Source organism: Xyrauchen texanus, chromosome 4, assembly GCF_025860055.1.
Source record: "Xyrauchen texanus isolate HMW12.3.18 chromosome 4, RBS_HiC_50CHRs, whole genome shotgun sequence".
In the NCBI taxonomy this organism is placed as follows: Eukaryota; Metazoa; Chordata; class Actinopteri; order Cypriniformes; family Catostomidae; genus Xyrauchen; species Xyrauchen texanus.
In genome coordinates, this window is record NC_068279.1 from 20,943,748 (window position 1) to 20,971,722 (window position 27,975).

Consider the following 27,975-nt stretch of genomic DNA (forward strand, 5'->3'; position numbering starts at 1 on the left):
CATTTGATATTTCCAGAATTGGTTGTTATATTTTGGACATTTAATCTTCTAATTCAAGCAAGCCGCATATTGTTAGTAACCGTTGAACCAAATACATCACTGCAACTTTAAATGTCCTCGCTCAAGTGTGTAACACGGGTTAATTTCGGACTAGCCCTTTCAACCTGCCAGAACTACGCCCAAAATACCCCAGACCACCGTGCGTGCCAGAAATGCTCTCACCACCGCGTGTATATAATAACCAACTATAGTACACCATCCAGAGGACCTGGAGGACGAGCTCAACCCCTCTTCCCTTAAAGTATAGCCTACGCATTCCGGCAGACTGATGTAAATGCGCATTCGAGTTTGTCCTTCTATCAGCTGTCCGAAATGAAACTCGGGTGCTTTGCAAGGATGCTGCATCTGTTTAATTATTCATAACTCTAATGTTTGTTTTGGATGGGAATTGTCGGTATATTCTCATTGACCGTTATGACTGTGCTGTGTAGCGGTTTTCTGAAAGAGAAGAGCATCCTCACCGACTCCGGTCAGCGGGATAAGGCGTGTACCGTCCTGAGCATCTTTTCTCTCAAATGGACTGTAAAGCAGGGCCCACTCCTGTTGCTTGATGCTATGTGTACGTACGATGTATCTGTCCAAAGGCAGGAATTTGATATTTTTATAAGGATCGACGCTGCCAGTCCCTCGAGTAGGCTAGTCTCGTTTGATCAACTCAACACGTCATAAAAGTATGTATCGTGTAATTGTGTTTGTGTATGTGTGTAATAACACTTGTAGATGAACACCCACACAATCCTATGTTTTGCACGTGTGTGATGTCATTGACAGGTCCCGGGGATGTAATGTATGCTGTTCTAAACTGTAGCTATAGGTGTAGCTACACAAATTTGAGCACGCATATGAAGAATGTGAAATGCATTTCAGTCTCATACATTTCATTGTTTATGAATAGACTGTTCCTTCCTTAGCAACATAATTGCTCATCATGTATTCTCTCTCATATCTGTGCTGAGGAGTAGAGCATCATTATCATTATTAGTCATGGAGATGAATCACAAGGGCACACTGAAGTATAATGCAGGGCTATGTGTGCATGGCTGCGATCACTCATTCCTATTGGGTGAATTTACAGTTGTTGTCCCATGAGGATTTGTAGTTCATCGTTAGGGTGTGTTTTTCATCCAGCTTCTACACTACTACCACACTAACATTACAGCCTTAGCAGAGACAGAACTTATTTTGATCAATGACATGCAATGTCAAAGGTTTGCACTGAGGTCCTGTTTATCTCATTCCCACTCATTTTGAGTGCTTAGTGTCCCATAAGGATTTAAAAACCAGCCTTCTAGATCACTGTTTCAGATCACTGCCTTTGTAGGCACTGCTTTGTTCTACTCTCCACAATCTTGTGCCTTGAATCAAAATGGAAAATATGGTGACCACTTCTTAATGGAAGATTCCACAGTGAAGCACTTTTATATGATACATTATTCTTTATTTTATAATGTAATATATTATTATATATTCTATTTAAATAATATTTATAATTATAAAGGTGTAGAATTTGCTAGCCGGCAACACTGAAAACATTCATTCTTAAGAAAGGCAGTGTATCTGGCACAGTACTCAGAACTGGTTTAAATGTTTCTGCAGCCTACAGTAAATGCAGTCTCATTTATGTGAAATACAATAATTCATATGGATTCCACGTTCTCATTTCAGGCCTTACTGTTTTTACCTCTGTTGCTTGGTCCGATGCTTACAATGATAGTGTCATTGAATATGAGTGGTTATATTATATGCTGATATGATTGTAGTCTTATATGTTGCAGACTAATCCCAATAATCTGTCATTGTTATTTTATATTTTAAACAGTTTAAATGATTTCTATACTGTATATATTGTGTTTATATATAAAATATATTCCTAAAGTATTCAGACCCCTTCATTATTTTCACAGTTTTTTATGTTGCCACCTTATGCTAAAGTGCTTTAAATTAATTTTATTTTTTCCACATTATTCAACACTCTGTACCCCATAATGTCCAAGCAAAAAACATATTTTTGATAACTTTGCAAATTTATTATAAAGAAAAAACTGACATTCAGACCCTTTGCTGTGACACTTGTAATTTAGCTCAGTTGCATCCCATTTCTCTGGATCATCTTTGAGATATTTCTACACTTTGATTGGAGTACACCTGTGGCAAATTCTAGTGATAGGACATGCTTTGGAAAGGCACACACCTGTCTATATATGGTCTCACAGCTGAAAATGTATATCAGAGCAAAAGCCAAGCCATGAGTTCAAAAGAACTGCATGCAGAGCTCAGAGACAGTATTGTGTCGAGGCAGAGATCTGGGGAAGGTTACAAACAAATTTAGGCTGCATTGAAGTTTCCCAAGAGTACAGTGGCCTCCATTATTCTTAAATGGAAGAAGTTTGGAACAACCAGGACTATTCCTAGAGCTTGCCGCCCGACCAAACTGAGCAATCGGTGATATAGGGCCTTGGTAAGACAGGTGACCAAGAACCCGATGGTCACTCTGGTTGAGCTCCACAGATCATGTGTGGAAATGGAAGAAATTTGCATAAGGAAAACCATCACTGCAACACTCCAGCAATCTGGGCTTTATGGCAGAGTGGCCTGATGGAAGCCTTTCCTCAATGCAAAACACATGAAAGCCCTAAAGGACTCTCATACTGTGAGAAACAAGATTCTCTGGTTTGATGAAATGAACTGTTTGGCCTCAATTCCAAGCATCATGTCTGGATGATGATCAGACACATCTCATCACCTGCATGGTGGTGGTAGCATCAAGCTGTGGGGGTGTTTTTTCAGCGGCAAGGACTGGGGGACTGGTCAGGGTTGAAGGAAAGCTGAATGCATCAAAATACAGAAATATCCTTAATGAAAACCTGGTCCAAAGAGCTCATGACCTCAGACTGGGCTGAAAGTTCACCTTCCAACAGGACAATGACCTTAAGCACACAGCCAAGAAAAACGCAAGTGTGGCTTAGGGAGAACTAATTAATCACACAGTATTCTCTGATTAATCACAATTAATCTCAATTAAATTATGGTACATGATAACAACAAACATTAAAAAAAATCATCATAAATATATTTACTTTATACTTTGTCTTAAAGAACATGCAAGAAATTGGTTAGTCATCATCTATTTTAATTATTTAAATATGTTCAGTTTTTGTGTACGTGTGTGTGTGTGTGTGTGTGTGTGTGTGTGTGTGTGTGTGTGTGTGTGTAGGGCTTTGATATTTTCTGTCATCCAGTAATTTCTTGTGAATCATCACTATAATGTTGTCAGACTGTAATCAAATCCTTACTCCCTGTAGAATCCTACAGTTCTGGAATTACAACCTCAACATTGCACATACAGAAGGAAGACGTCAGAATCAAAATTATTACACGTGAAAATAAAACTGAAAAAGTGTTGTCATCAAAATAGAGGACAAAGAAAAAAATATATGTATATGTATATGTTAATTTGAGCATAAAATTATCATCTCTGTGATAGAGGAAACATCTGCTCAGACATAAGGGTTACACCACTTGCAGAAAGTTTGTGAAATTAGAGAAAGACTCAACCGTGAAGGCTATGCAATTTGACGCTAGCATTTGAAGCACTGATGGAAACCATTTTTCCCTTCTGCGGGGGCAGCCCTCAAAGAACACTTGGGTTATATCTGACATGACCAGTGGGTCGAACATCTCTGTGTTTAGTATTTTCAGTATTTCTGTTGCTTTCAATAGTGCAGAGCTTTTCACATATATATATATATATATATATATATATATATATTGAAAGCAACAGAAATACTGAAAATACTTCAGTATATATATATATATATATATATATATATATATATATATATATATATATATATATATATATATACCCAAGTGTTCTTTGAGGGCTGCCCCGCAGAAGGGAAAAATGGTTTCCATCAGTGCTTCAAATGCTAGCGTCAAATTGCATAGCCTTCACGGTTGAGTCTTTCTCTAATTTCACAAACTTTCTGCAAGTGGTGTAACCCTTATGTCTGAGCAGATGTTTCCTCTATCACAGAGATGATAATTTTATGCTCAAATTAACACTATTTTAGATATTTATATAGTTAGCTTCCTAATTCCATTCAACTCGACTAAGTGAATACACTTCATATTATTTCAATACATAAAAAAATGTGGTTAGGATGAGATAATGTTAATTAAGGAGAAGGATTACCACCATGATTTAATTAAGTTCAAATAGATAAAACCTCAATGTTTCCTTTCAAAAGAGGAACAGTCTTGATACCTCCTCTTCTTTTACACCTTTTCTCTAATTACACATAAAAGACACATTCTCCCTTGTATAAGTGGGTGTGTTTGTGTATGTATTTGTGAAGTGATTTGACTGTGAAGATTTGATTGCTTGAACACATGGGTAGATTTCTTGATGCCATTTAATTTTTCAACACTCAAATGTATTTCATCTTATGTTTCTGTGTCTGTATACATGTTAATTCACTCATGGTCATTATTTACACATTATTATAATTGTATAGGCTCTTGTTATGGCTGCGAAGTCCTTAGAGCCAGGGTCAGTGTCCATTCCAATGGAGGAGACCAAGCATGCGGGAGGGACCCCACAAGATGGTGCCTTGCTGACTCACTTAAAGAAGGTGGAGAACCATATCACAGAGGCACAGCGATTTTCTCACCTGCCTCAACGTTCAGCAGTGGACTTGGAGTTTACAGAGCTTTCCTACACCATCCGCGAGGGCCCCTGCTGGAGAAGGAGAGGTATGGCTTGAATTCATGATGATATTTGGTGATGACAGCAAGATGATGTGGTGGTCCAGAAGTGCACAACACAGTCAAATTTGCATAGCAAGTAAAAGCTGAAAACAAAATGGAAATAAGCTACAACTCAACCAAATTAAGCCACAGCACATCAGAATTAACAGAAAATCTAAAATATTTTAAGCTGGATCAATGTATGAGTGATCATGAGGCTGTTTGGAAGATGCAGAGAGCTGCTCTCCTCACTGCAAGTCACAACAAGATTTCTGTGGTCAACACATCACAAGAGAGCATTGACTCGGAGAACTGAGCAAGACATTTCCACTGAGTGTTTCGATGTCTGAGCAGAGGCTACAGCCTGCATACAGCCAATTTTTGCAAGAGCAGGACACCTTATAAGAGCTGTCGGTAGACAAGAATAAATGCATAGACTGTGAAATCATTTTCACATCATTGCCCGGTATGGATTCGAGCAAATGCTTAAGTTGTGTGCATTACAAGATCTGGTAGAAAACTAACCAGGGATTAACCAGATTACTTAAGGACAAATAAGTACTGCATATTTATAACTATTTATTTTCTGATAATTTTCTTGTGTTGTGTCGTATTATAGGGATAGTTCACCCAAATATCAATATTCAGTATTCTCTCATTGTTTACTCACCCTCATATGTATGACTTTATTGTTCAGCAAAACACAAAGATTTTTAAAAGAATATTTCAGCTCTGTTGATTCTCATAATGCAAATGAATGGTAGCCAGAGCTTTGTAGGCCCAATAAAAGTAATCCACTAGACTCCAGTGGTTGAATCCGTATCTTCTGAAGCAATACAATAAGAGTGGGTGAGAAACATATCAATATTTAAGTCGTTTATTTAACTGTAAATCTATACTTTCACTTTCACTCCCACATGCTTTTGTTGAAGTGACTTTCACTGTTACATTCAGCCATCTAAATCAACAACTTGGTCAAAGGTGGAGATTGATAGTAAAAAAAGACTTAACATTTTTAACTGTTTCTCACCCACACCTATCATACTTCAGAAAATATAGATTTAACCACTAGAGCCATATGGATTGCTTTTATTCTGCCTTAATGTTCGTTTTGGGGCATTCTGAGTTCTGGTCACCATTTACTTGCATTGGGAGGACCCACAGACCTGAAATATTCTTCTAAAAATCTTAATTTGAGTTCAGCAGATGAAGGAAAGTCATACACATCTGGGATGGCATACAGGAGAGTAAATTATGAGATAATTGTTATTTTTGGTGAATTATTCCTTTAATTTCATTGTGTTGTTGCTTAATTTTGTTGTGTTTTCAGCTTTTAATTGCTTTGCTAATTTGGTTGTGCTGTGCACCCTTCGACCCCCATAAGATAAGGCTTAAATTTCAAGGCAGAAATTAAAATGGCAATTGAAATCCTCAACTGAAGAAGAATTAATAGTTGTAAGTAATAAGTAGAATATATTATTTAAGAGTCACAAACTGCAATTATGCTACAAATCAAGCATAAAATCTGTTATCAGGCCAATTTTAAATTGACTGGAACAAATTATTTGTGTTATGGTTATGGTATAATTATGGTCCTTTTGAGATTTCTACTATGTCTAAAATCAAGACAGTGTTGAATTATTTTCCAGATATGATAATGTGATAATGTGCACACACACACATGTTGGTACAGCTGTCATTATGATGACTCTCCATAAACATAATGATTTTTATTCTGTACAAACTTTATATTCTATCCCCTAACCCAACCCCTAAACCTAACCCTCACAAAAATCTTTCTGAATTTTGACATTTTCAATAAAAATGTTTTTAAAGCGATTTTAATTATGGGGACAATAGCAATGTCCTCATAAACCACATTTATAGCATAATACCCATGTAATGACCAGTTTGTAACCTAAAAAAAGGTAGTGTAAATCACTAAACCTGCCCACACACACACACACACACACACACACACACACACACACACATTCACAAATATACATGGACACAGCTACTCCTAGTAGCCTCTTACACAATCAAGCTTACACACGGTCGTGCTGACACACACACTTGCTCCACCCTGTGTCTTGGACTGTAGATTGCTGTTCTCAGCAGACCTTTGATTTAGTAAATAATTCACTTCCCCAGACTGCACTGCTCTGCTGTCTATTGCCCATCCTAACTAAACCTCCCCAAGATGAGCTCAGCCCACACACATGCACATTGACAGACACTGCATTGATAAGGACACTGTCCCTCTATGCTGCCCATGAATTTTTTTCTGGTTCAGTGGATCATCGTACATGCTGTTAGTGGCTGTGCAGCATAGGGACGTTTTTGATGGGTGCACGAGGCTTAGGGGAATATCTACAGTTGTCTTGGCTATTTTTGCTTCTTGGCTATTTTGTCTTCTGGCATTCTGTAAATATTCTTTTCATTCTCATTTCTGTTGCTCAAGAGATAAGATAAGAGGCTATCTGCAGTACCATATCCAGTGATGACATACAGATGCATTGCTGACACACCCTTAAGGAAGCTACATGGAGAACTATGGAGAAATTGATCAGAGCTAAAATTTTGCAATTTGAGGAGTAAATTGATTACTGGAGAAATGTTCTGTTCATAAATGCTGTTATACACACATAAAAAAAAAAAATGGTTTGGAGAAATTTTGTTCTTATGTGCTTCACTGAACAGAACAATCTCATTACTGAGCATTACTCTTTATCTTCTCAATTTCTCACACACACTCTTCACACCTTCATGGATTTTAGTCAGTAAGCAGCAGATAGGCTGGTGCAGTGCTGTGGTAATGCTGGTGAATGATGATGATTAATAATGGGCAGATCGATACTAAAGTATCGATACTTCTGACACTGATGTGGTATCAAGAATATCGATCCTCGCATAAAAATATAGATTCTTAAGTTGTAGTTTTTTAACAAGTGATCTTATACATGAATATTAATGCATCTCATAAGCTTCAAAATGGAAAAAATTATTATATGAACAAATTGTTGCATGGCAACTATTTGCAAAAGTTTTTTTTTTTGCTCATCTTGACACGCAGAAATGCTAAAGTACACCAGCAGACAGCACTCACCCTTTCATTCACAGCACTCGTTCAAAGAGGGAGCAGTGCTTTCCTGAGGTAATGATGGAAAATCAGCATTTGGATTTATTTACAACAATTATGACCAAACTAGACATGACATTTATTATTATGGGCTTGTGTGGCCATTTTTTTACAGGTTATTTAAATTCACAGTTGTTAAAACATTGATAATGATCTGTAATCCTCGTTAATAAATTATACCTATATGAAAACTTATCATGAATTTACTGTAGTAGTATTGTATTAATCATGACTTGTAACCATGACTGATGAAACCATGTTTTTTTCCCATTTGTTTCTTTTTGGCAGTAACCAAGGTTTTGATAAAATTAATTAATAAGTAATAATAAAGTTACTCATTTTATTTAATAGAGGTATCAGTATTGGTATCGATATCGGTGATATTACACTAAAAGTGCTTGGTATCGGATCGAAAAGAAAATAAGTGGTATCGCCCATCCATAATGACAATTGCACACACAGCAGCTGCTTTAGCTTCATGTCCTCCAGCATGCTGAGATCCACACACGCCCACACCAGAGAACATATATGAAGACAGAGGAGACATACTCACAATACAATAAATGGGGGACATCATAACAATTAAAGGTGCACTCAGTAAGTTTTTGCAAATTAAAAAAGTTTTACACACAGTAAATACATGAATAGCATTTTTTAGAAACATTTTGAAAATGATGTACACTCTCATTAGATGAAGACTCCAGTCATATCAGTCATCCAATAAAAGCTGCAGGGTGTGGTTGACAGCACGTGACACAGTGTTACGCAATTGACTGAGTTACTACCACTAAAAATGACAATAATAATAATAACATGTTTACTTCATAAGGCGCTTTCAGACAATGCTCAAACATAAAAGTTCATGTAAACAAAACAAGCAATTCAAACAATAAAACAACAAATATGATGTACTTATTATTTACCTGTAGCTCTCACCGTATGAATCATGGATAAACGATGCAACTTCAACACCAAGGCGGTGTTCAGATGGGGCAGAGAGCTCACATAATGACAATGTGAAAGAATTTGTTTGGATTAAATCCAAGAATGTCCATAATAGGGATTTTTGCAGAGACTGAAAAAAACAAGGACTAAAAATAACAAACCAGAAGATAAACAAACATCTTTGGAGTGAAGCATCTAAGAAAATAATCTCCCAGTATCCAGGACGATGGGTGTCAGTAGAAAGTCCAAAAACACAAGTACTACTGGGTCGAGTAAGAGGCAGCTAAAAAGTTACTGAGTGCACCTTTAAAGGGATAGTTCACCAAAAAAAAAAAATAAAATCTGTTATCATTTACTCACTCTAATGTTGTTCCAAACCTGTATGACTTACTTTCTTTATTTCATGGAACACACAAGGATATTTTAGGCAGAATGTTAGGTACTGACAGCCTCAGTCAATAGCCACTTTTCCACCATCTGGCCGAACATTTTTCATCGCAAAACCGTACTGTTCTGTGCCGATCCGGGACAGCTGGCATGGTTAAGGTTTATTTTTTCACCGTGGTGCGTAACACATCTGTCTTTTGGTGACATTGTGAGATGTAAACATTGGATCAAGTGTGGTGCATTATGGAGGATGATCGCATATTCCAGTTTTTAGGAATGCTTTTTCTCTGGTTTTGCAAAGAAACGGACCATGTCGCAAAAAGGAAAGTAAAGATTAAAAGGTGCAAGGTTTTCCATAATGTGTGTTTACCACCGGACACAAATATGCAGAAAGGTGAAAGTTCCTAGACTAGATAAAAAGCATATTTATTGACAAAATATTAAGTATTATATGAAAATAGTATATGAGAATAAATTTTAAATGAGCTAGTAATGTAATTCCCTGATGAAAAATGTGTGTAGAAAAATAAATGTAGTCTACAATACTAGTTAAACCATCATAATAAAATCATGAAGATACACCAAACAAGTCGCCACATACTAAAGGTTGAGAACGGTTGAGTATGGTTAGCTAACCGGACCTAGAACAGGTTATAATCGTGCCCTGCTGTGCTCCAGTGGAAATGCTACAGCAACGATTCCGTAACGTGCCAGAAACGTTCGGCCCGATGGTGAAAAAGAGGCTAAAGTTAACTTTCACTGCATCCTTATTCCATACAATAAAAGTGAATGGTGACTAAGGCTCTGTCAGTCACTAACCTTCTGTCTAACATCTCCTTTTGTGTTCCACGGAAGAAAGAAAGTAGAAGGCCATAGGGGTTTGGAAGAAAGAAGGTTTGGAACATCTTGAGGGTGAGTAAATTATGACAGAATTATTATTTTCTAGGTAAAATAGCCCAGTCTTTCCAGTTAAAACACCTAATGACTTATGACAGAGGCATTGCCAGTTTTCTTACTATAGAACATGCATGCTCAGCTGGACAAGCCTGAAATATTAATTTTTTTGCATTATTTGAGTTTAAGAATCCAAATTTATGATATCATTGTTTTTAGATGTTATTGCAGATTTTGAAACTAATCCTGAATTTATTTATTTTATTATTATTTTTTGGAGATTTCCGTATTTCCTTATTCAAGTAGAAAGAATCTGTACTTGTATTCCTATTACTGAAGTAGAATATAGCTGCTCAGGGAGTTACCAAGATGGTCTCTGAATTAACTGATTTACTTAATGGGACGTGGCACAAAATCAAGCACACAAACACAGGACAGACCTGCTGTCCTGGACAGTATCATAAGGTCTTTCACACTTACATTACATTTATGCATTTGACAGACACGTCTATCCAAAGCGACTTACAGTGCATTACTTGTATACATTGTATCAGTTTGTGTGGTCCCTGCTAATCAAACTTGTGATCCTGGCATCCTGGCACCAATTGAGCTACATTTGACCATCATATACATTATATCATATAAAATCATATACAATGATGATCCCTGTGACATTGATGGCAGGTAATTCCTGAGACTTGTTCCATGTTCTTTATACTATAGGTTTATACAGTATTCAATCCTTCTTATAACTCATAATGCTGTTCCTCACTTAGTGCCTCATATATCAGTATGCCATTCTTTCAATATTCCCTCATACATCCATATACTTTCCCTCTGTTGTTCCGTCTGTGTAATTGACATACCAGCAGCATCTCATGCTGAAAAATGGTTAATATCATCTTTCTCATCTTTGGAATGAGACATATTTGTCCAACAACAGTTTTTACAATCAGTGTAATGTGTAGGCATGTTGGAGATGTAATTGTGAAGGACATATTGTAGCCTTGCACGATAAAGTATCAGAGAGAGGCAGAGCAGATAGAGTAATTGTTATGTTTTTGATGGCTGAGTACAGGCACTTGTGTGGCTTTCCTGCATTTAACCCTCCTCCTTAAATGTCATACTGCCTCTTCCTTGTTTTCTCTCTCCCAGCCTCACATCTTCATCGATCCATCGTGGTTGTTTTGGCTTTTTCTGTATTACCTCTGGTCTCTCTCTACACTTTGTCTCTCTCTAGACTCCTGTTCTCCTGTCATGTTTTATCTTCTCGATTCTTGCAATATTTTCTCTCCAGATCTGCTTTTCCCCTGCTCTCTCTGCTTCCCACTCTGTCATCATTTTAGAATGTGTTGAGTCATAAACATGTACTGAATTCTGAATGGTTGCCTTGGAAAGTGTGAACCCATGGGATCTGACATATAGTATATGCTTAACAGATGTTATACAATATCGATAAATATGCAAAAAATACCCAGTTGTAAGGGTAGAGATATGATAAATGCCCATGCAGGGCTGGTAACAATCTTGTCATTTTAAACAAGGCATTTGATCACTACAGAGGGACTTTCTCTGCATTTGCTGGTTTCTGCAGTAAATTGCAGCTAACTAATTCAATTACATTCTTGTTCTAACCAAATATTTACTTGTATGCATCACATACATTTGATATACATTCCACCTTCGAGCTGTTTACAAGCTCATTCTATTTTAAAATAGGTTATTCTGTGCTTTTCCCTGAAGATGTTAACTGTGGAGGTTATAAATGTACAAGTCCTCTCATCAAAACATTGAGTGAGGTGAGAATTGTACATAATCACTGTACAGTACAGTTCAATCAGTGTTATAATTTGAATTTTGCATTCATACCCTGCAGTTTGTACAGTGATGAGATTTCTTGCCCTGCTATAATTCTTCTTTAAAAATGTTTTAATCACAGATGCAGCCGTGATGTTCAGGTGTTGAAAATGTGTTTGAGGCATTCTCCACATTCATAACAGTTGGCACCAGATCTGCAGCTGTCAAGTTTATTATGTGTTTTGATGGGAGTCATGAGACTTTCCCTAGCCAATCATGTGATAGATAAAAATAAAATCAGGACAGGGAAGTAGCGAACACAGATGGTGGGAAAATAGCACATTAAAAGTACAGTTACAGCACTTAAAATGTACTCAAATAAAAGTATACAATTTTAAAAATTACAACTACTTAAAAAGTAAAATTCTTGGGAAAAAGTAGTTCATTATAGAAATGTGAGTATTTGTAATTCTTTACTTTGCACCCCTGGTAGCTACACCCTTCTCCTTCCATTCTTTCAAGCAAAAGGGGGACTTGTTAATACATCATTTGGGATTCAGCCATATGTTGGAGGAAACATTTAGGTAAATATTAAAACTGAACATATGGGAAACGTTTGCCCATACTGAATGTAAGTGTGAAATAATGGGATACATTTTTACTTCTCTAGGCAATTTTATAGAAAGACTTGCTGCAATGTTGAAATTGGGGCAAGGACTTCTTGTTCAATGTTGTACCAGTGAAAGGCCAAGACCAAGACAAAACATAATCTGAAATTAATCCATTAGTTTACACTGCCGCTGACGGATGTTGATAGAGTAACTTATTCCACCCAATAAATGTGTTCCCAAACCCATACATTTCCAAAATCTTAAAAAGATAGTCCCATTCCACCCTATCAATCAGGGTCTGATAATTTGCTACTGACCACATCATATTTAGAAAATCGAATTTTATCAGAAGAACTATGACCATTAAGAAACCCCACTTGATATATATGTCTAAGGGATGTAATTACTTGGCTTAATCGATTATCCAGAATATTTAACAATATTTAACTGGATCAGGGATCATCAGGATCATTTAACTGATAACTTTTACATTCATTTGGGTCTTTTCCTTTTTTAAGAATGAGCCTAGCCAGGGCTTGCATCATGGTTGGTGGTAATTCACCTTTCTTTAATGATGCTGTATAAACTTGTAACATAACAGGGGCCAGTTCTGTGACATAAGATCTAAAAAATTCTGCAGCAAAACCATCTGGCCTCTGTGCCTTACCTGTTGGCACGGCTTTAATAACCTCAACAAGCTCCTCCAAAGAAGTATCTGAGTCAAGAAAGTCTATTTGATTATTCATCAATTTAGGAAGTTCTAATTGCTCTACGAAGTTGTTAATATCCTTATCAGTAGATGAAGATGTGAAACTATAAAGATAGAAACAGAATTCTTTAATGTCCTTATTAATATATGTTGCATAAGTAAATATATCGCCTCCAGAAGACTTCACTGAAGGAATGTTGGAAAAAACTCTCTCTGTTTTATGTTACTGGCAAGAGGTTTCCCTGCCTTGTCTCCTGACTCAAAGTATGTCTGTCTTGCTCTGAAAAAGCAAAACTCCACCTTCTATGACAAAATAGTATTGTACCTATATTTTAGCTTAGTCAACACTTTAAAACTATTGAATGATCTTTGGCACTTCATCTCTATTTCAGCACTTTTAATACTCTTTTCTAATTCTATGAATTCTTGTGCTTAGATCTTTTTGATAAATTAAGCATATTGTATGATTCATAAGAACTGCCTTAAGCACCTCCCATGCCACACCCACAGAGGACACTGAGGACTAATTTGCCTCCACATAAACATTAACTTCTGTCTTTAACATGTGTTGAAATGCTGGGCCCTGCAGAAGGATGTATTAAAGCGACATCTATATGATTTTGTTTTCTCTATATGTGGCAACATCTCTAAACACACCAAAGCATGATCTGAAACGAATGCTCCAATTGAGCAATCTGTGGCAAATGGAATAAGTGATCAATTAAAAGATTGAAGTATCCACCCTAAATCATATCATAGAGGCTTGTAACTTTTCATCAAGATCTGTAAAAAATCAGCATTGGGTGCATTGAAATTATGGAACTTTTACCTAAATTAAAGTGTGACAGATTGACATGCAAGGAAGAATTGTGTACCCAAGGCAAAATTTTATAGAGCACAGTTCAACATTGATGTAACCATAAAATCCTTAATAACCCTAGAAAGAAAAATAAAATTGTGTTTCAACCTTGCATATAACAGTCCAAACCCCAGAAATAAGATGGTCCATGCAGGCACACGAGACCATCCGCGAAACCATTGCTACAAGATTATTAGCTTCTTGTGGGCATGTGAATGTCTTACGTCCGTCATTGGCATCAATTCTCAGTTTTGCCGGGAAAAGCAAAGTGAAGTTCACATCCTGTGCGTGAATCTCTTCCGTTTCACCTGTGTAACCATAAAACCATAATGTTGTAATCCTCCCAGCACAACTTGCCTTGATTCCTCGCCGCACGTAAAACAAAGTCCCTGTTTGCTGTCCACAAGAGCCTTGCCAGAATGGATCGGGATCTGTCACCCGCTATGGGAAGCCAACCGAGAGCTCTGTGCATGTGCTCTTTTTCCTGATGACAGCCCATGTCGAACAAATTCAAATAAGCCTGTCCAGGAAGTTGACCATATCTTGACCTTCCTTTCCCTCTGGAATTCCAATGAAACGAACATTATTACGTCTTCACTTGATCCATATCAGTTTTGGTGGTCGTCGGGTTAGTCTTCCAGGTCCCTCAACGTATTTCCACGAGGCCCTCCATGTCATGATTTCCTTTAAAGCTGCATAAATGTTTGCAATATCTTGACCTTCATCCTGAGACACGCTATAATTCCCAACCGGACCCCTGCCATCTTGCTCTTGAGAGATGTCAGACGTGTGATACAGTAAATGCTTTTTAATGTCTCCACAGGCCAACGATTTCAAATTCTTTGACATCATACACCCCCTGCGCAGTTTAACAAACAAAACTAAATCAGTTCTCACAGAGTAATGCTGATTGAAAGGATAATTGTTGCAAAGTGTTGCTGAGAACGCCATTAGGCTGCTTCCATTCGCATAGTGTCACATGACCCTCTCAATTGACTTTAATTGTTTGTAAACTGAGCTAATGATATTTTCTACTCCCTAGCATACCTCTTAACCTAACTCTAACACAATTAACACATTTTTAGATATTCATCCAAGACATTGTTTAGTATGTTTATTAAGATGTTTTCCTAAATGCTGGCCAAATGTAGATGCTTTCTGGTTTTCCAGCCCATATGGGCATTTGGTTACCACAATGTAGACAAAGACACATACATTCAACTACACCACATTTGCATTTGTCCAAGGTATTGTAGTTGTGTCTTGTGTTAACATACAAATACTAATTCTACTAATTCTACCAAGGTTCAGACATGCTACTGAACCTTGGATTTAGGATGGACCACACCTAACCTCACCAAAATTACCGGCCAGGTTGAACTGCGTTTCACATCCCTGATCTCTGCCTGCATCACCTCGGTCTATTGATGGACTACGATCTTGAAATGGAATGCATAGACTAACAATTGCCAACAAAAGCCTTCATCAGCCAATTAACAAAGACAATTGCATCTATGTGAACTTCTGCAGTTAATCCAGGATGGACTTCAAAGACATTAGTCATTAATCTTACAGTTCAAACAAAATCGATGTTTAAACACTGACTCTTAACACTTACTTAGATTAATAATTTTAAACCATGACTTTAACTATACATAAGTAATATTGGCATTATATTAATGATGTTAGCCAGAGGGGAACTGGCCCTCACAGTGAGTCTGGTTTCTCCCAAGGTTATTTTTCTCCATTAACCAACATCTTCTGGAGTTTTGTGCTCCTTGCCACAGTCGCCTACAGCTTGCTCACTGGCGTTATTAATACAATTATTATTTAATTACTTATTCTTAAACACGATTAATAATTGTATTTTATCTAATTACACAAAGAGGATTCATCGACATTATAGACATTACAGTTTTATCGTCTGTTAATGCCTGATCTTCTGTAAAGCTGCTTTGAAACGATGTGTGTTGTGAAAGGCGCTATACAAATAAAATTGTCTTGACTAATTCATCAAGCTTAAGGCAATTTCATCTATCAGGAGGAGCAAATATTTCTTCTGTGGCTGTAATACGATTTTATGATACCCAAATTCATTACTTTCGAACTTTTACAGTACTTTACAGCAGCATTGTTTTTTTCCTGAGGCTGTCAAATTCAACAGTGGCACAATAGCACCCTCAACTGACAAATATTATGAATCATAGCCTCAATGATCCACTTCATATACGACACTATGAGAATGAGCAAAATGATTGACAGGTGAAAAGCGTCAATGTCCGTGGTCTGCAGACACATATTTGTTTGCTGTTTACAAACTTTACAGCAGTGAGATATCTCAGGACACTTATTTCATTAATATCTTTAAGGGAGTTGGACATTTTTTGCATAATTTTCTATGAAAAAAATAACTTACAGCACCTTTAAGCGGGTCGCTCAAAACAAACAGTTTTCAAGAAAATTAAACTATGCAAGGCTCACTTATAGTTGTATCTGCATATTAAGCTGGAAAAGTAGAAAGTATTTTAACACAGAAAATCTTCAGCTTTAAGGACAAGATGAAATTTTTTTTACCACCCAGTGTTTATTTTAATTCATAAGAACTACATTCTGTTGTTTAAAGTTTAAAGAATATTTTGGAAGTTACTTGAGGCCTAATGTTCTTCTATAATACATAATATACTTTAATTACTTTGAAAAAAAAGAAAGAAAATTATATATTATTATTATAATAATACACTCACATGTCAGAAAAATACTCACAGGTCATCATTTTGTATACTAGTATACAGCAGAATATAATCAAGCCCATATTTCTTTGATGGAAACTAATTACATTGTGCATTTAATTTGACAAGGTGGTTACTGTCAAACAACTTAGTAATCCTGATGTACCCAAAATGTTGTGTGTAGGATATAAGGCCCTTCTGAAGTGTCTGTCCGGAAAGTTCTGCAGTCGGGAGCTTATCGGAATCATGGGTCCCTCAGGGGCTGGAAAGTCCACTCTCATGAACATTCTTGCCGGCTACAGGTGAGTGTGCATATTTGCGTTCAGAGAGAGAGAGAGAGAGAGAGAGAGAGAGAGAGAGAGAGAGTGAGAGTGAAAGAGGGAGTATTTATGAATACATGTCCTGTCACTGCCCATCCTTTCTGTTTATGCATTCATTAAGATATGTGATTCCTGTCTCTTTTCCCTCTCTCTCTGCAGACAGACAGGCATGAAAGGTCAGATCCTGGTAAACGGGCGGCCCCGTGACCTCCGCACTTTCAGGAAAATGTCGTGTTACATCATGCAGGATGACATGCTACTGCCAAACCTCACAACACGAGAAGCTATGATGGTGAGAGTCTGTGTGTGTGTGTGTGTACGTGTGTCTGTTTTGAAAATTATAGTTATGAAAATGTTTCTACTTTTTTATTTTGTTTTGTAGTTTTGAGTTTCAGTTTAATTTTAACACATTTTGCATTAGTTAGTTTTTATTTTGTTTGTGTCTTAAAAATTACGTTTTTCATTTCATTGTTAGTTGTTTTCATTCCTTATAACACAACATCACAAATTGCTTTATCTTCCTATGATGACACACACAACACTTTGTCAGAAAATGCAACAAGTGAATTGTGGTTGGATGTTTTACATGTCAATCAGATGGCTGCTTCTTGTCTAATTTAATGATTGGACAGAAAACACATTTTGTCAGACTTGAGAGATTAATTAACTCCATCTAACATTGACTGAAAATATGAAAATATTTGAGAAAAGTAATTTTCTCTGTCATTCTCTGAGTTTTCATTTATATTTCAGTTTAGATTTTTTTCCTTTTGCAAACTCCCATTTTTATTTTATATTTTTTCACTGCTAGTTTTCATCTTTGTAATAGTTTTTATTAACAATATGACCTTGGTGTCTGTGTGTGAGTGTGTGTGTTCAAGAAGCTTTCTCTCATATATAACTGATTCATTTAATCTTTCTATGTTTTGTTTAGGTCTCAGCTAACCTCAAACTTAGTGAAAATATGGAAGTGAAAAAAGAACTGGTATGTGCGCTTTACATAGTTTTTGTGGCACCACTATATATTAAGATAAACAAGTAAACACAGTGGGATCTGAGTCCATAGCAAATGCTTCTATTTGACATTTTGCAATTAAACAGTTTTTATTTTTTTAATTACAAAAATTATATTAAGTGAAAAGTTCAATTGAAAAATTAACATTAACAATTTCTTACATGTATGTGTAAGAACGAAGCCCAGATTTTTGTTATGTTATAAATATGAACACTATGACGTTACATGGTGAATTTTTGCTTGTGTAGTTGTTTAAGCTGAATAATTATATAATGTGTGACAGGTGAATGAGATTCTCACCGCATTAGGACTGCAGGAGTGTGCCCAAACTCGTACTGTCTCTCTATCAGGTGGCCAGTGTAAGCGGTTGGCTATCGCTTTGGAGCTGGTCAACAACCCTCCTGTCATGTTCTTTGATGAACCAACCAGGTACCTGCAGCGGCAATATTCCACATAGTCATATTTCACATCATAATCTTTTCAAAATGCAATGGGAAATTAAATATTTCCAAATATTTCCTTTTAATATCCCCAAATATGTGTGTTGTGTGTGTGTGTGTGTGTGTGTGTGTGTGTGTGTGTGTGTGTGTGTGTGTGTGTGTGTGTGTGTGTGTGTGTGTGTGGGTGTGTGTTAGTGGTCTAGACAGTGCATCCTGTTTCCAAGTGGTGTCCTTGATGAGATCTCTGGCTCAGGGAGGAAGAACCATCATCTGTACCATCCACCAGCCCAGTGCTAAACTCTTTGAAATGTTTGACAAGGTGAATGACTCATTTACTGCTACAATAAAAAATTATACTATGAAAAGTAGTTTTTTTAGGATGAAGGACATGGATTCATAGTGTGCACTTGAGTTTATGTCAATATTTAATGCAAAAAGATGCTCGCAGTATTTTTTCTTCATGAAAAATGTATTACTCCTGAAAAAATGAATAGTAATTTTGAAGTATATGTGTCAGGGTGTGTAGAGGGAGGCAAGGACTCCAGAGACAAGTGCAGAGTAGAAATTAATGGACTTTATTAATAAAAAATGAACATAAACAAATAAAATTCCCAGGGCAGGGAGTTGATAAGACTGGCTGGGCTAGAGAGAGGAAGCCTATAGGCCACACGGTCCAGAGCCAAACAGGCCAGGACAGCAGGGGAACAGGAATGAGGCAAACAGAATGACACCTAAACAGAGAAACATCCACAACAAACTGCCACGAGATAGAAAACACAATGAGGTTAAATAGGGAAGGAAATGAGGAGGGTAACGAGGGAAGGCAGGTGAGGCAAATGGAGTGGTAGTGGCGCAGTGGACTAAAGCACATACGTAACTGGTAATCAGAAGGTCGCTGGTTCGATCCCCACAGCCACCACCATTGTGTCCTTGAGCAAGGCACTCAACTCCAGGTTGGGGGTATCACTCACGACTGAACTGACTCAAGCGCACATGACAATGAGAACAAGAACACATGGCAATGAAAACCAAAGAAAGCCATGTGTTCATAGAACATGACACAAAAGAAATCAGAAATGTCAGAAATCAGCCACAAAAAGATATAAACATTACCAAAAGAAGTGGATGAACCCTGATAATATGTATCAAATTAATGAGCACCCACATGAGATGAACACTCTAGTCATATCAGTATCTTTATAAAAGCTGTTTTATTCTAGACAGAGAGGGTCCCCTCATTGGAACAGCCATGTTAGAATCACATGACCAGCCGAAAACAACACGCTTAATCTCAATAACCATTCTGTTATTGGACACTTTGAGTTATGGATTAAACTAATCATGGTTTACTTTGAATAGTGAATTTTTACAAAGGCATCGGTAACTGAAAGCTATTGTGATTTAATGATGCTGCATCCACGCCTCTAGGTGTCAGTGTTAGTCCAAGACCAAATAAACACAAAAATGACTGAGTGCACTGATGCATTAATGATTGATGAATGAATTCTGTCTTTTTTTCTTTGTAGCTTTATATCCTGAGTCAAGGTCAGTGCATATATAAGGGGACAGTTCCTAACCTTATCCCCTACTTGAAGAACCTTGGACTCCACTGCCCCACATACCACAATCCTGCAGACTTTAGTAGGTCTACTGCACATGTGTGTATGTATGTGTGTGTGTGTGTGTGTGAGATACATTTTGAAATAGATTATATAAATAGCCATATAGTTTATACATTGTAGTGATTTCTGACACATTTGTTTTCCGTAGGTTGTCAGAGCAGTTATGAATGAATAAGAGTATTTGTTTGCTTTAAAAAGGTTCACCTAAAGAAATCAATGAGCAATCTGTTTAAAATGATGTAAACTCACATGACATGAAGACTCCAGTCATATTAGTGGTCTAAAAAAGTTATTTTATTCTCCATAAGGCAGGTCAACCCTTCATGGTGGAAACAATTCAACTTTAATAAATGACCGCATATTCTAACATTTTTCACAAACACGGAGAGGCTATAATGCTGTAATATCAGTTGTTTAAGATGACAAAAAAGACATAAATGTAATTACCTATTATACTGTAAGTAAGCCGTTTGTAGGTTGATTACCCTGAAAAGTGTAAACACTTTTGTGCTATTAAGTTATTGCTCTGTTTGTTTGAACATCCTGACTAGCCCAAAACAAGATCGGCTCCAATGGCATTAGTTTGGGTTTGGACTATCGGCCAATAACAAACATGGTGAATGTCTGGGAGTCATTATTTTTTGCAATTTTGTTTGGTGACACTAATGATGCAATAATTGCACACTTCACCTTTAATTATAGATTAACATACTATATCAAGTGGGATTAAGTGATTGATGGGACAATGTTGATGCATTCAGTGAGTCTTTTCAGGCTCCTCTTGTCTATCAGCGGATCAGTCACCATGCGTATGAGTTCTGCTATTTCTCTATTCACAGTAATTGAGGTCGCCTCAGGGGAGTATGGTGATCTGAACCATGTACTCTTCGAGGCTGTCCAAGGAGGACTGTGCTCAGATGAAGTCAAGAAGAACGCTATTGACAAGAATGACCCCACAACATCCTGTCCCTCCCCATGTCATAATGTAAGTGATGGACACACACCCTCACACACAAAATCTGCCTGTCATCAGTCTCTGATCCACCCACCTCTTGTGTTATTGTGTTTTCACACAGGATTCAGGCCATATTGAGAAACACACCTTTGCCACCAGTACCCTCACACAGTTCTGCATTCTTTTCAAGCGAACCTTCATCACTATATGCAGGGACATGGTACGAATGAACCTTTTCTTGTTATTGGTACTGCCTCAAACCACCCCCTAGATAAGTATGTCAGGTAACCTAAAGATTTGCTTTACAACGTAACATCTAAATTAACTGGTTTTAATATAAAATAACGTTTAACATGACTAAATCAACATGACTAGATTTTATTACACAAATAAAAGTCAGTTTTAAGGGTTAGATCAGGTGGAAATATCTCCTAAAGAAAACATGTGCATGTTTCTACTTTTTACAGTGTTATACAGTACGTAAACTTCCAAGGAAGCTAGCCATTTCTAGTGCTGTCCAATTGTCAGAATTATGCCACTGACAAATTCCTATAATGCATGGTAAAAAAAACTGAAAACTGGCTGCTCACTATTTTCACTTACTGGAAATTTTGTCATGACTTCTTCAGTCTCTCAAGTCATCATGAATAGAGGATAAGAACATACTGTATTTCATAAAGGCACATAACTTTTAACAGCTATAAAGATGCACAATAAACAAAACATATGATACCACAAGCATATTGGTCATGATGTGTTATACAGGGATGCTGTTGATAAATACCAGTTATGTTTGAACAATATACTAATTCATTTATAAAAATAGTCGTGCAACAGTAATCAATTTATCGAGTACTCATTCTGCATCAGCTATTCGACTATTAAAGAACTGCTCGAATATTGCAAGTAATGCAAGTAATTGGTTACTCATTTATTGTGTGGGTTAGAATACTCAACTTCAAAATTACTTGATAACGCCCATCCCTAATATAGGCAGTGGAATGAGAGACACACCTTACACAGTAATGCAGTGCAAAACACGAAACTGTAATTTATTAAATCAGTCTGTTACAAATGCAGTCATAAGCCAGCAAAACAATATTGTCTATGTGTTTTTAGGTATTAACTCACTTGAGGGTGATGTCACACCTGTGTATTGGTGTGCTGATTGGTTTGTTGTACCTGAACATTGGAAATGATGCCAGTAAAGTGTTCAACAACACTGGTTTCCTCTTCTTCTCCATGCTGTTTCTCATGTTTGCTGCACTCATGCCAACCGTCCTGACATGTAAGGAAGTGTCTATGTGTGTATGTGTGTGTGAATGTGCATAAGGCTTTGTGAGCATGCAAAATAGATGTGATATGAGATGCTACCAAATCTGTTTGGGGTTGTGCTGGATTATAATCACTTTTATTGACTTAACTGAGAGGTTTCATGCTTACAGTATTATTGAATCGGATTGAATTAAGCACTGACGCAATAATATCTGTCTTTCACTTGCAGTTCCACTGGAGATGCCCGTGCTCATAAGAGAACATCTTAATTACTGGTACAGTCTGAAGGCATATTACCTTGCTAAGACCATGGCTGACATTCCATTCCAGGTATTTTTTATTGAAGATCTTTCTGAATTTGATCATGTATGTGAATGTGAGGATCTTAGTTAGCAAACAGTCTCTGTCTTTCTTTCAGATAATTTGTCCAATAATGTACTGCAGTATAGTATACTGGATGACAAAGCAACCTCCAGAGGCAGGTAGATATCTGCTGTTTATGGCACTGTCCACCTCCACTGCCCTAGTGGCTCAGTCTCTGGGGCTTCTTATTGGAGCTGCATCCACATCACTGCAGGTATGGCACATCAAAATAGTAGTGGTAGCATACACAAGTGTACTTTAAATATAAAGTTCAGTGAAGTGGGCTTTTAAAGTCTGAGGACATAGAAAATGCTTCCATTTTTAAAATGTTCTGATTTAATTTATTTATTTACAGTTTTTGTCATTACAGATGATATTATCAGCAACAATAAAGTGGATTTAAGCTGAATTGATTTTGAATCCCAGATTTTAAACTCCAGTCTTTATACTTGTACTATGTAAATATACTACACACATTACATATGAATTAAACATACTCCTGTCAGAGCCATAGAATAACAGTCAGTGCACTTGCTCTTGACATATTGAGCTGTGGTGCACATGTGGCCAGTGAGAGTTTGAATCTGGCTCATTTCCATTTCCCCAATTTCTTTCACCATAATTTCCTGTCCTCTCTCTGCTCTCGTTTCAATAAGTACAACAAGCCCAAAGATTAAATATAACAATTATTTCATAATTTCATCTGTTGTAAAAATATATTTGTACTGTAATACACTTTCTTTAATACAAAGTCCCTTAACATTTATTGACCATCTTCTAACGCTTTAACCAACAATTGTTCCTCTATTGCATTGATTTCAGGTTGCCACATTTGTAGGTCCAGTGTCTGCCATCCCAGTCCTTCTGTTCTCTGGCTTTTTCGTCAACTTTGACACCATTCCCAAATACCTTCAGTGGAGCTCCTATGTGTCATATGTCAGGTCTGTCAAAAACCATAACAATCAAGAACTAAAACTACTAACTCTAGTTAGTGTTACTAACTTAAATCTCCCAAAAAAATAAATAAACTAGTGGAACTTATTTTCATCCTTATTTATCTAATAACATATTATTAATAATTATTTGGATCTTTTGAAAATTAAGTGACTTTTGTAGGTAAAATGCTCTGGCAGAAATGACCTTTTCACATGTCTAAATTTGATCAGTCCAGTCAAGTCGCACCTCCTGCAGATCATTTTCTTTAAATGCAAATCATCAAGCCAGGTGATCCAGAATTGACACTGGTACCACAGCTGCTCTCAACCACACACTGAACAATGTGCTCTCTTCTTCCATAGGTATGGCTTTGAGGGGGTGATCCTCTCCATCTACGGCATGAACCGCTCAGAGCTGGAGTGTCCCGGTGTGGTGTGTAAGTTCCAGAAGCCGGAGGAGGTCTTACAGCTGCTGGATGTGGAAGATGCAAAGCTCTATGTGGACTTCATGGTGTTGGGGGTCTTCTTCTTAATTCTGAGACTCTCCACTTACTTAGTTCTGCGCTATAAAGTCAAGTCAGAGCGTTAGAGCTAGCGCTCATCATTAAGCATACATATAATTTAACATACACATAGACTGCACACTTACACATGTTTGTTTTTTCATCTTGGTGGGGATGTTCCATTGACTTCTATTGTTTTTCTATGCGCTTATAAACCCAACCCTAACAGAAACCATTTTTAGATATTATGTTTTAATTTAAATTATTTAATTAAAACATTAGTATGTTTATTAAACCATTTTAATAACACAGAAAACAGTGCACATTGGTCCATGTAATGCTTTACAGTTCATTTTCAGACCATACCAATCAAAATGCAAAATTAGAAAAACTGTTTGAAACTTTCATTTTTTCCGGTTATTTCAAGAATGGATAAATATCATTTTCTTCCATTTTATTACTTCTAAATTGCAACTTTATAAACGAATTAATTGAATCATCACCAATTTTAAATTTTTCAAATTTAAATTTTTTTTGTCTTGCAATTTGCGCGGGGTGTGGGTTCATAAATCAATTATTCCAAAATTAATTTCTGAAATCACAATTAAGAGAAACTGAAATGGAAGAAAATGAGAGAACAGCTAAATTATCCATTCTTATAGTAACCAGAACATTTTAAAATGAAAGTTTCAAAACATTTTTTCTATTTTTGCATTTGGATTGGTAAGGTCTGAAAAATTAACTGTAAAGAGTTACACAAACCCACATTGATTCCGGGGCCATTATTTGGCAGTGCAACATTATTCTTAGTTTTTGTTTCTTGAATTTTTAATTTTAAACTTAAAGGATTTTGTACTGTAATTTTTGAATGTATAATTCCATGCAGTTGAACGTTGTAAATGCATTGTACCCTGATGTGACTTTGAACTTTGAAGCATGAGTCTCTGTCAACAGGACTGGATGTAATAACAATGACAATCCCATGACAGCCCTCTTTAGCATGTGGATCGGCAATGAGCCAACATGTAAGTCTCTTTATACCAGATTGAGAGATAGTCATATTGTCTTCTTGTTAATGACTTTCATTCAGACCGAGGCTAAAGAACCTTATGTATTTCGGAAGAGAGTGCACCGCTTGCTTGGGGCACCTTAGGACATGCAAGAGCAGAAAACAGAACCATGCTGAAATGGCCAGCAATTTCAATCAAGTTCAAATCCATTATTTCTATCAATTTGCCAGTCTTCCCACCAATACTCTGAGTTTCTGCAGGAGTGTTTAGAATAATATACTACCGTTCCTGTGATGACCTGCTCAAAGAAAACTTTGAAGAACATTTTTACAGTCTCAAGGCAATTCTCAAGACTCCACGTCAGCCTAAATCTAACCATTTGTGGAATGTTGCAGCAAGTGCCCTTGATGTGAACTGCCTGCAATTTTTACTGAGGGGGAACTTAAACATCTTGTTGACAAACATTTTGGCTGCCAGTATCAAATCCGTCTGTCCTCTTACCTTGAATTTTCTGACAACTGCCACTGTGGTCGCTTAAGAGAGCAGTTTGTGTTGGGCTCTCTCAGCTGGATCAGGAGGGATCATACCTTGAACTTGTACAGTAAAATAGCTCCCTAGAGTGACTAAAAAGGCGAGGACTTCAATGTGAATTGGTGCTGATCACAAAGCACCATTGACCTAATTATATTTACCCAGGAATGAAACATATCAAATGAAAAGAATCTGCAATCATAATGTCTGACATTAAGACTGTCCTACAACAGCAGAAGCTGGTTATATCCTTAAGTGAACATCAATACTGTCAAAATAAGACTCGCAAGCCTACTTTCTGCTTTTTTGGGTCTGTTCCCTTTACACTTCAACTGCACTGCTGACGATTTCAGGACTCAACATTTGCAGTTATCAGCACTGTCAAATGTGTGATGCACCTGGCCTGAGATGTGTGTCCTGAAAAACATGGAATGCTGGATGAACAGTATATGCATCTTCAGTTGTGTTGTGTACTGCTTAGAAGCATGGATGGATAAATCTATACCTCTTGTTTGCACCTCTATATATACACTTCCTCCTTTCCCTGCTTCTACTCCCTAGACAGGCTACTCAAAACTGCAATGCAATGCAAACATCTTCACAAATGACTTAATGTTTTTGAGTCCTGCTACGTGTTATGTCTCCTTATATATTGAAGAATACTAATAACTTGAGTATATACACAAGGAAAGTACATGTGTCTGCTTTATGTGAAAGTGTAAATAAACGTGTGCACTTTTGTTGATGTTGTTTCACTTTTTGGATATTTATTTGTAATTAATTTTATTTTTATATCTGTTAAGATGACACGCACTGCTGGAAAAGGGATTATTATGAAAAAGATAAATGCACAATGAATTTGGAATCAAAAACCAAGATGCTGCAAGGAATTTATGTTGCACATGTATTGTAAAAGGACTCATAGCTGATTTGAAATAATCTGTAGAGGGTTAATTTTTTTGGACATTTTTGTTTTGTTTTAGAAACATAATTATTGGGCTCCAAGTTGACTCCACTATAACTCCATTTGAGTAATAAAAGGTGATTTCGAGATTTTGAGAGAGGTAGTTTGCCCTCAGAACAGAGCGTTCTCATTACAGTCAGTGGAACTTAAAGAGACTCTTAATCATGGTACTGCAAGGTATGATTGCTCTTTTTCTAGAACAATCTGTCCACTGTAACATTGCACACAGCTTTAAATATGATCTTTTGATCATCCAGCAATCAAAGAATCACTGCTTTAAAATCAGATTTGCTTTATTGCCATATGGTATACCCAGGGAAACCTAGGTCAGCTAAGATCCTAGGTGGGCACCCTTGACCGTAGATGCTTGTGGAGCACAGAATCCATTTTCAAAAGTGCTGCATCAGAACTGGGGTCAATGAAATTGTGGATAAACTATTAGCCGCACAACAATTCTGTACTCAATATTGTGTGATACTAACCAATCTGCAGCCTGTTAGATAAGCGTGTTTTGTGTTCTATTTCCTTTGGTGTCATTGGACGGTGTTAGGAATGTGGTTTCTAAACACAAACGTGACAGAATGTGCAGATAAAATCTCCAGTGTAGAGAGTTGGGTAATACCTGTTTCTAATAGCAATAGTATTGTTCTGTGCCTTGTGAATGATAAGTAGTCCTTGAATATACTATATATTTCCAGTGGTTGTCTGTTAATTCTCCATTGTAACAATCATTTTGGGTGTCTGCGCCATTTATATGTGTTTTATGGGTTGCTGTACTAGAAGGTTGAGATCATAAGGATGAGATTATATTTCACACCCTCATATTTAGCAGTCATATTTTATTAACAATTATTCCAGCAATTTATCTCTATGTAACATCACATTCTTTGTTATGCAGTGTGCATGCCTTAATGAACAAAAAGCCTTCAACATCAGCTCTCTCAGATTAGAAAAAAGCAGTTAAGGTGCAAATTGATTTTTAAATATTGAAAAGGAATTTGGCTTTATTGCAGATATATTGCAGTTAGCTTCCCAGTTTTTCTGCATAAAAATTGTTTTTCTCATCAGCAATGCAAGTTATGTGTGCTAAACCATGTTCAAATGATTATAATAAATACATTTATATACTATTATTCAGTATTGTATTTGATCGAATTACT

At 36.8% G+C, this 27,975-nt stretch overlaps 1 protein-coding gene across 1 annotated transcript; it reads left to right on the top strand.

Annotated features, from left to right (window-relative positions):
* The first annotated feature begins 244 nt into the window (after window positions 1-244).
* On the top strand, window positions 245-27,868 carry abcg4a (ATP-binding cassette, sub-family G (WHITE), member 4a). Its single transcript, XM_052124707.1, has 15 exons — window positions 245-731; window positions 4,578-4,815; window positions 17,067-17,184; window positions 17,362-17,494; window positions 18,137-18,187; window positions 18,501-18,646; window positions 18,853-18,976; window positions 20,184-20,298; window positions 21,119-21,264; window positions 21,356-21,454; window positions 22,354-22,522; window positions 22,739-22,839; window positions 22,928-23,086; window positions 23,695-23,813; window positions 24,171-27,868. The coding sequence occupies exons 2-15, from the start codon at window positions 4,587-4,589 to the stop codon at window positions 24,394-24,396; spliced, it is 1,935 nt and encodes a 644-aa protein (XP_051980667.1). The 5' UTR covers window positions 245-731; window positions 4,578-4,586; the 3' UTR covers window positions 24,397-27,868.
* The last annotated feature ends 107 nt before the right edge of the window (window positions 27,869-27,975 follow it).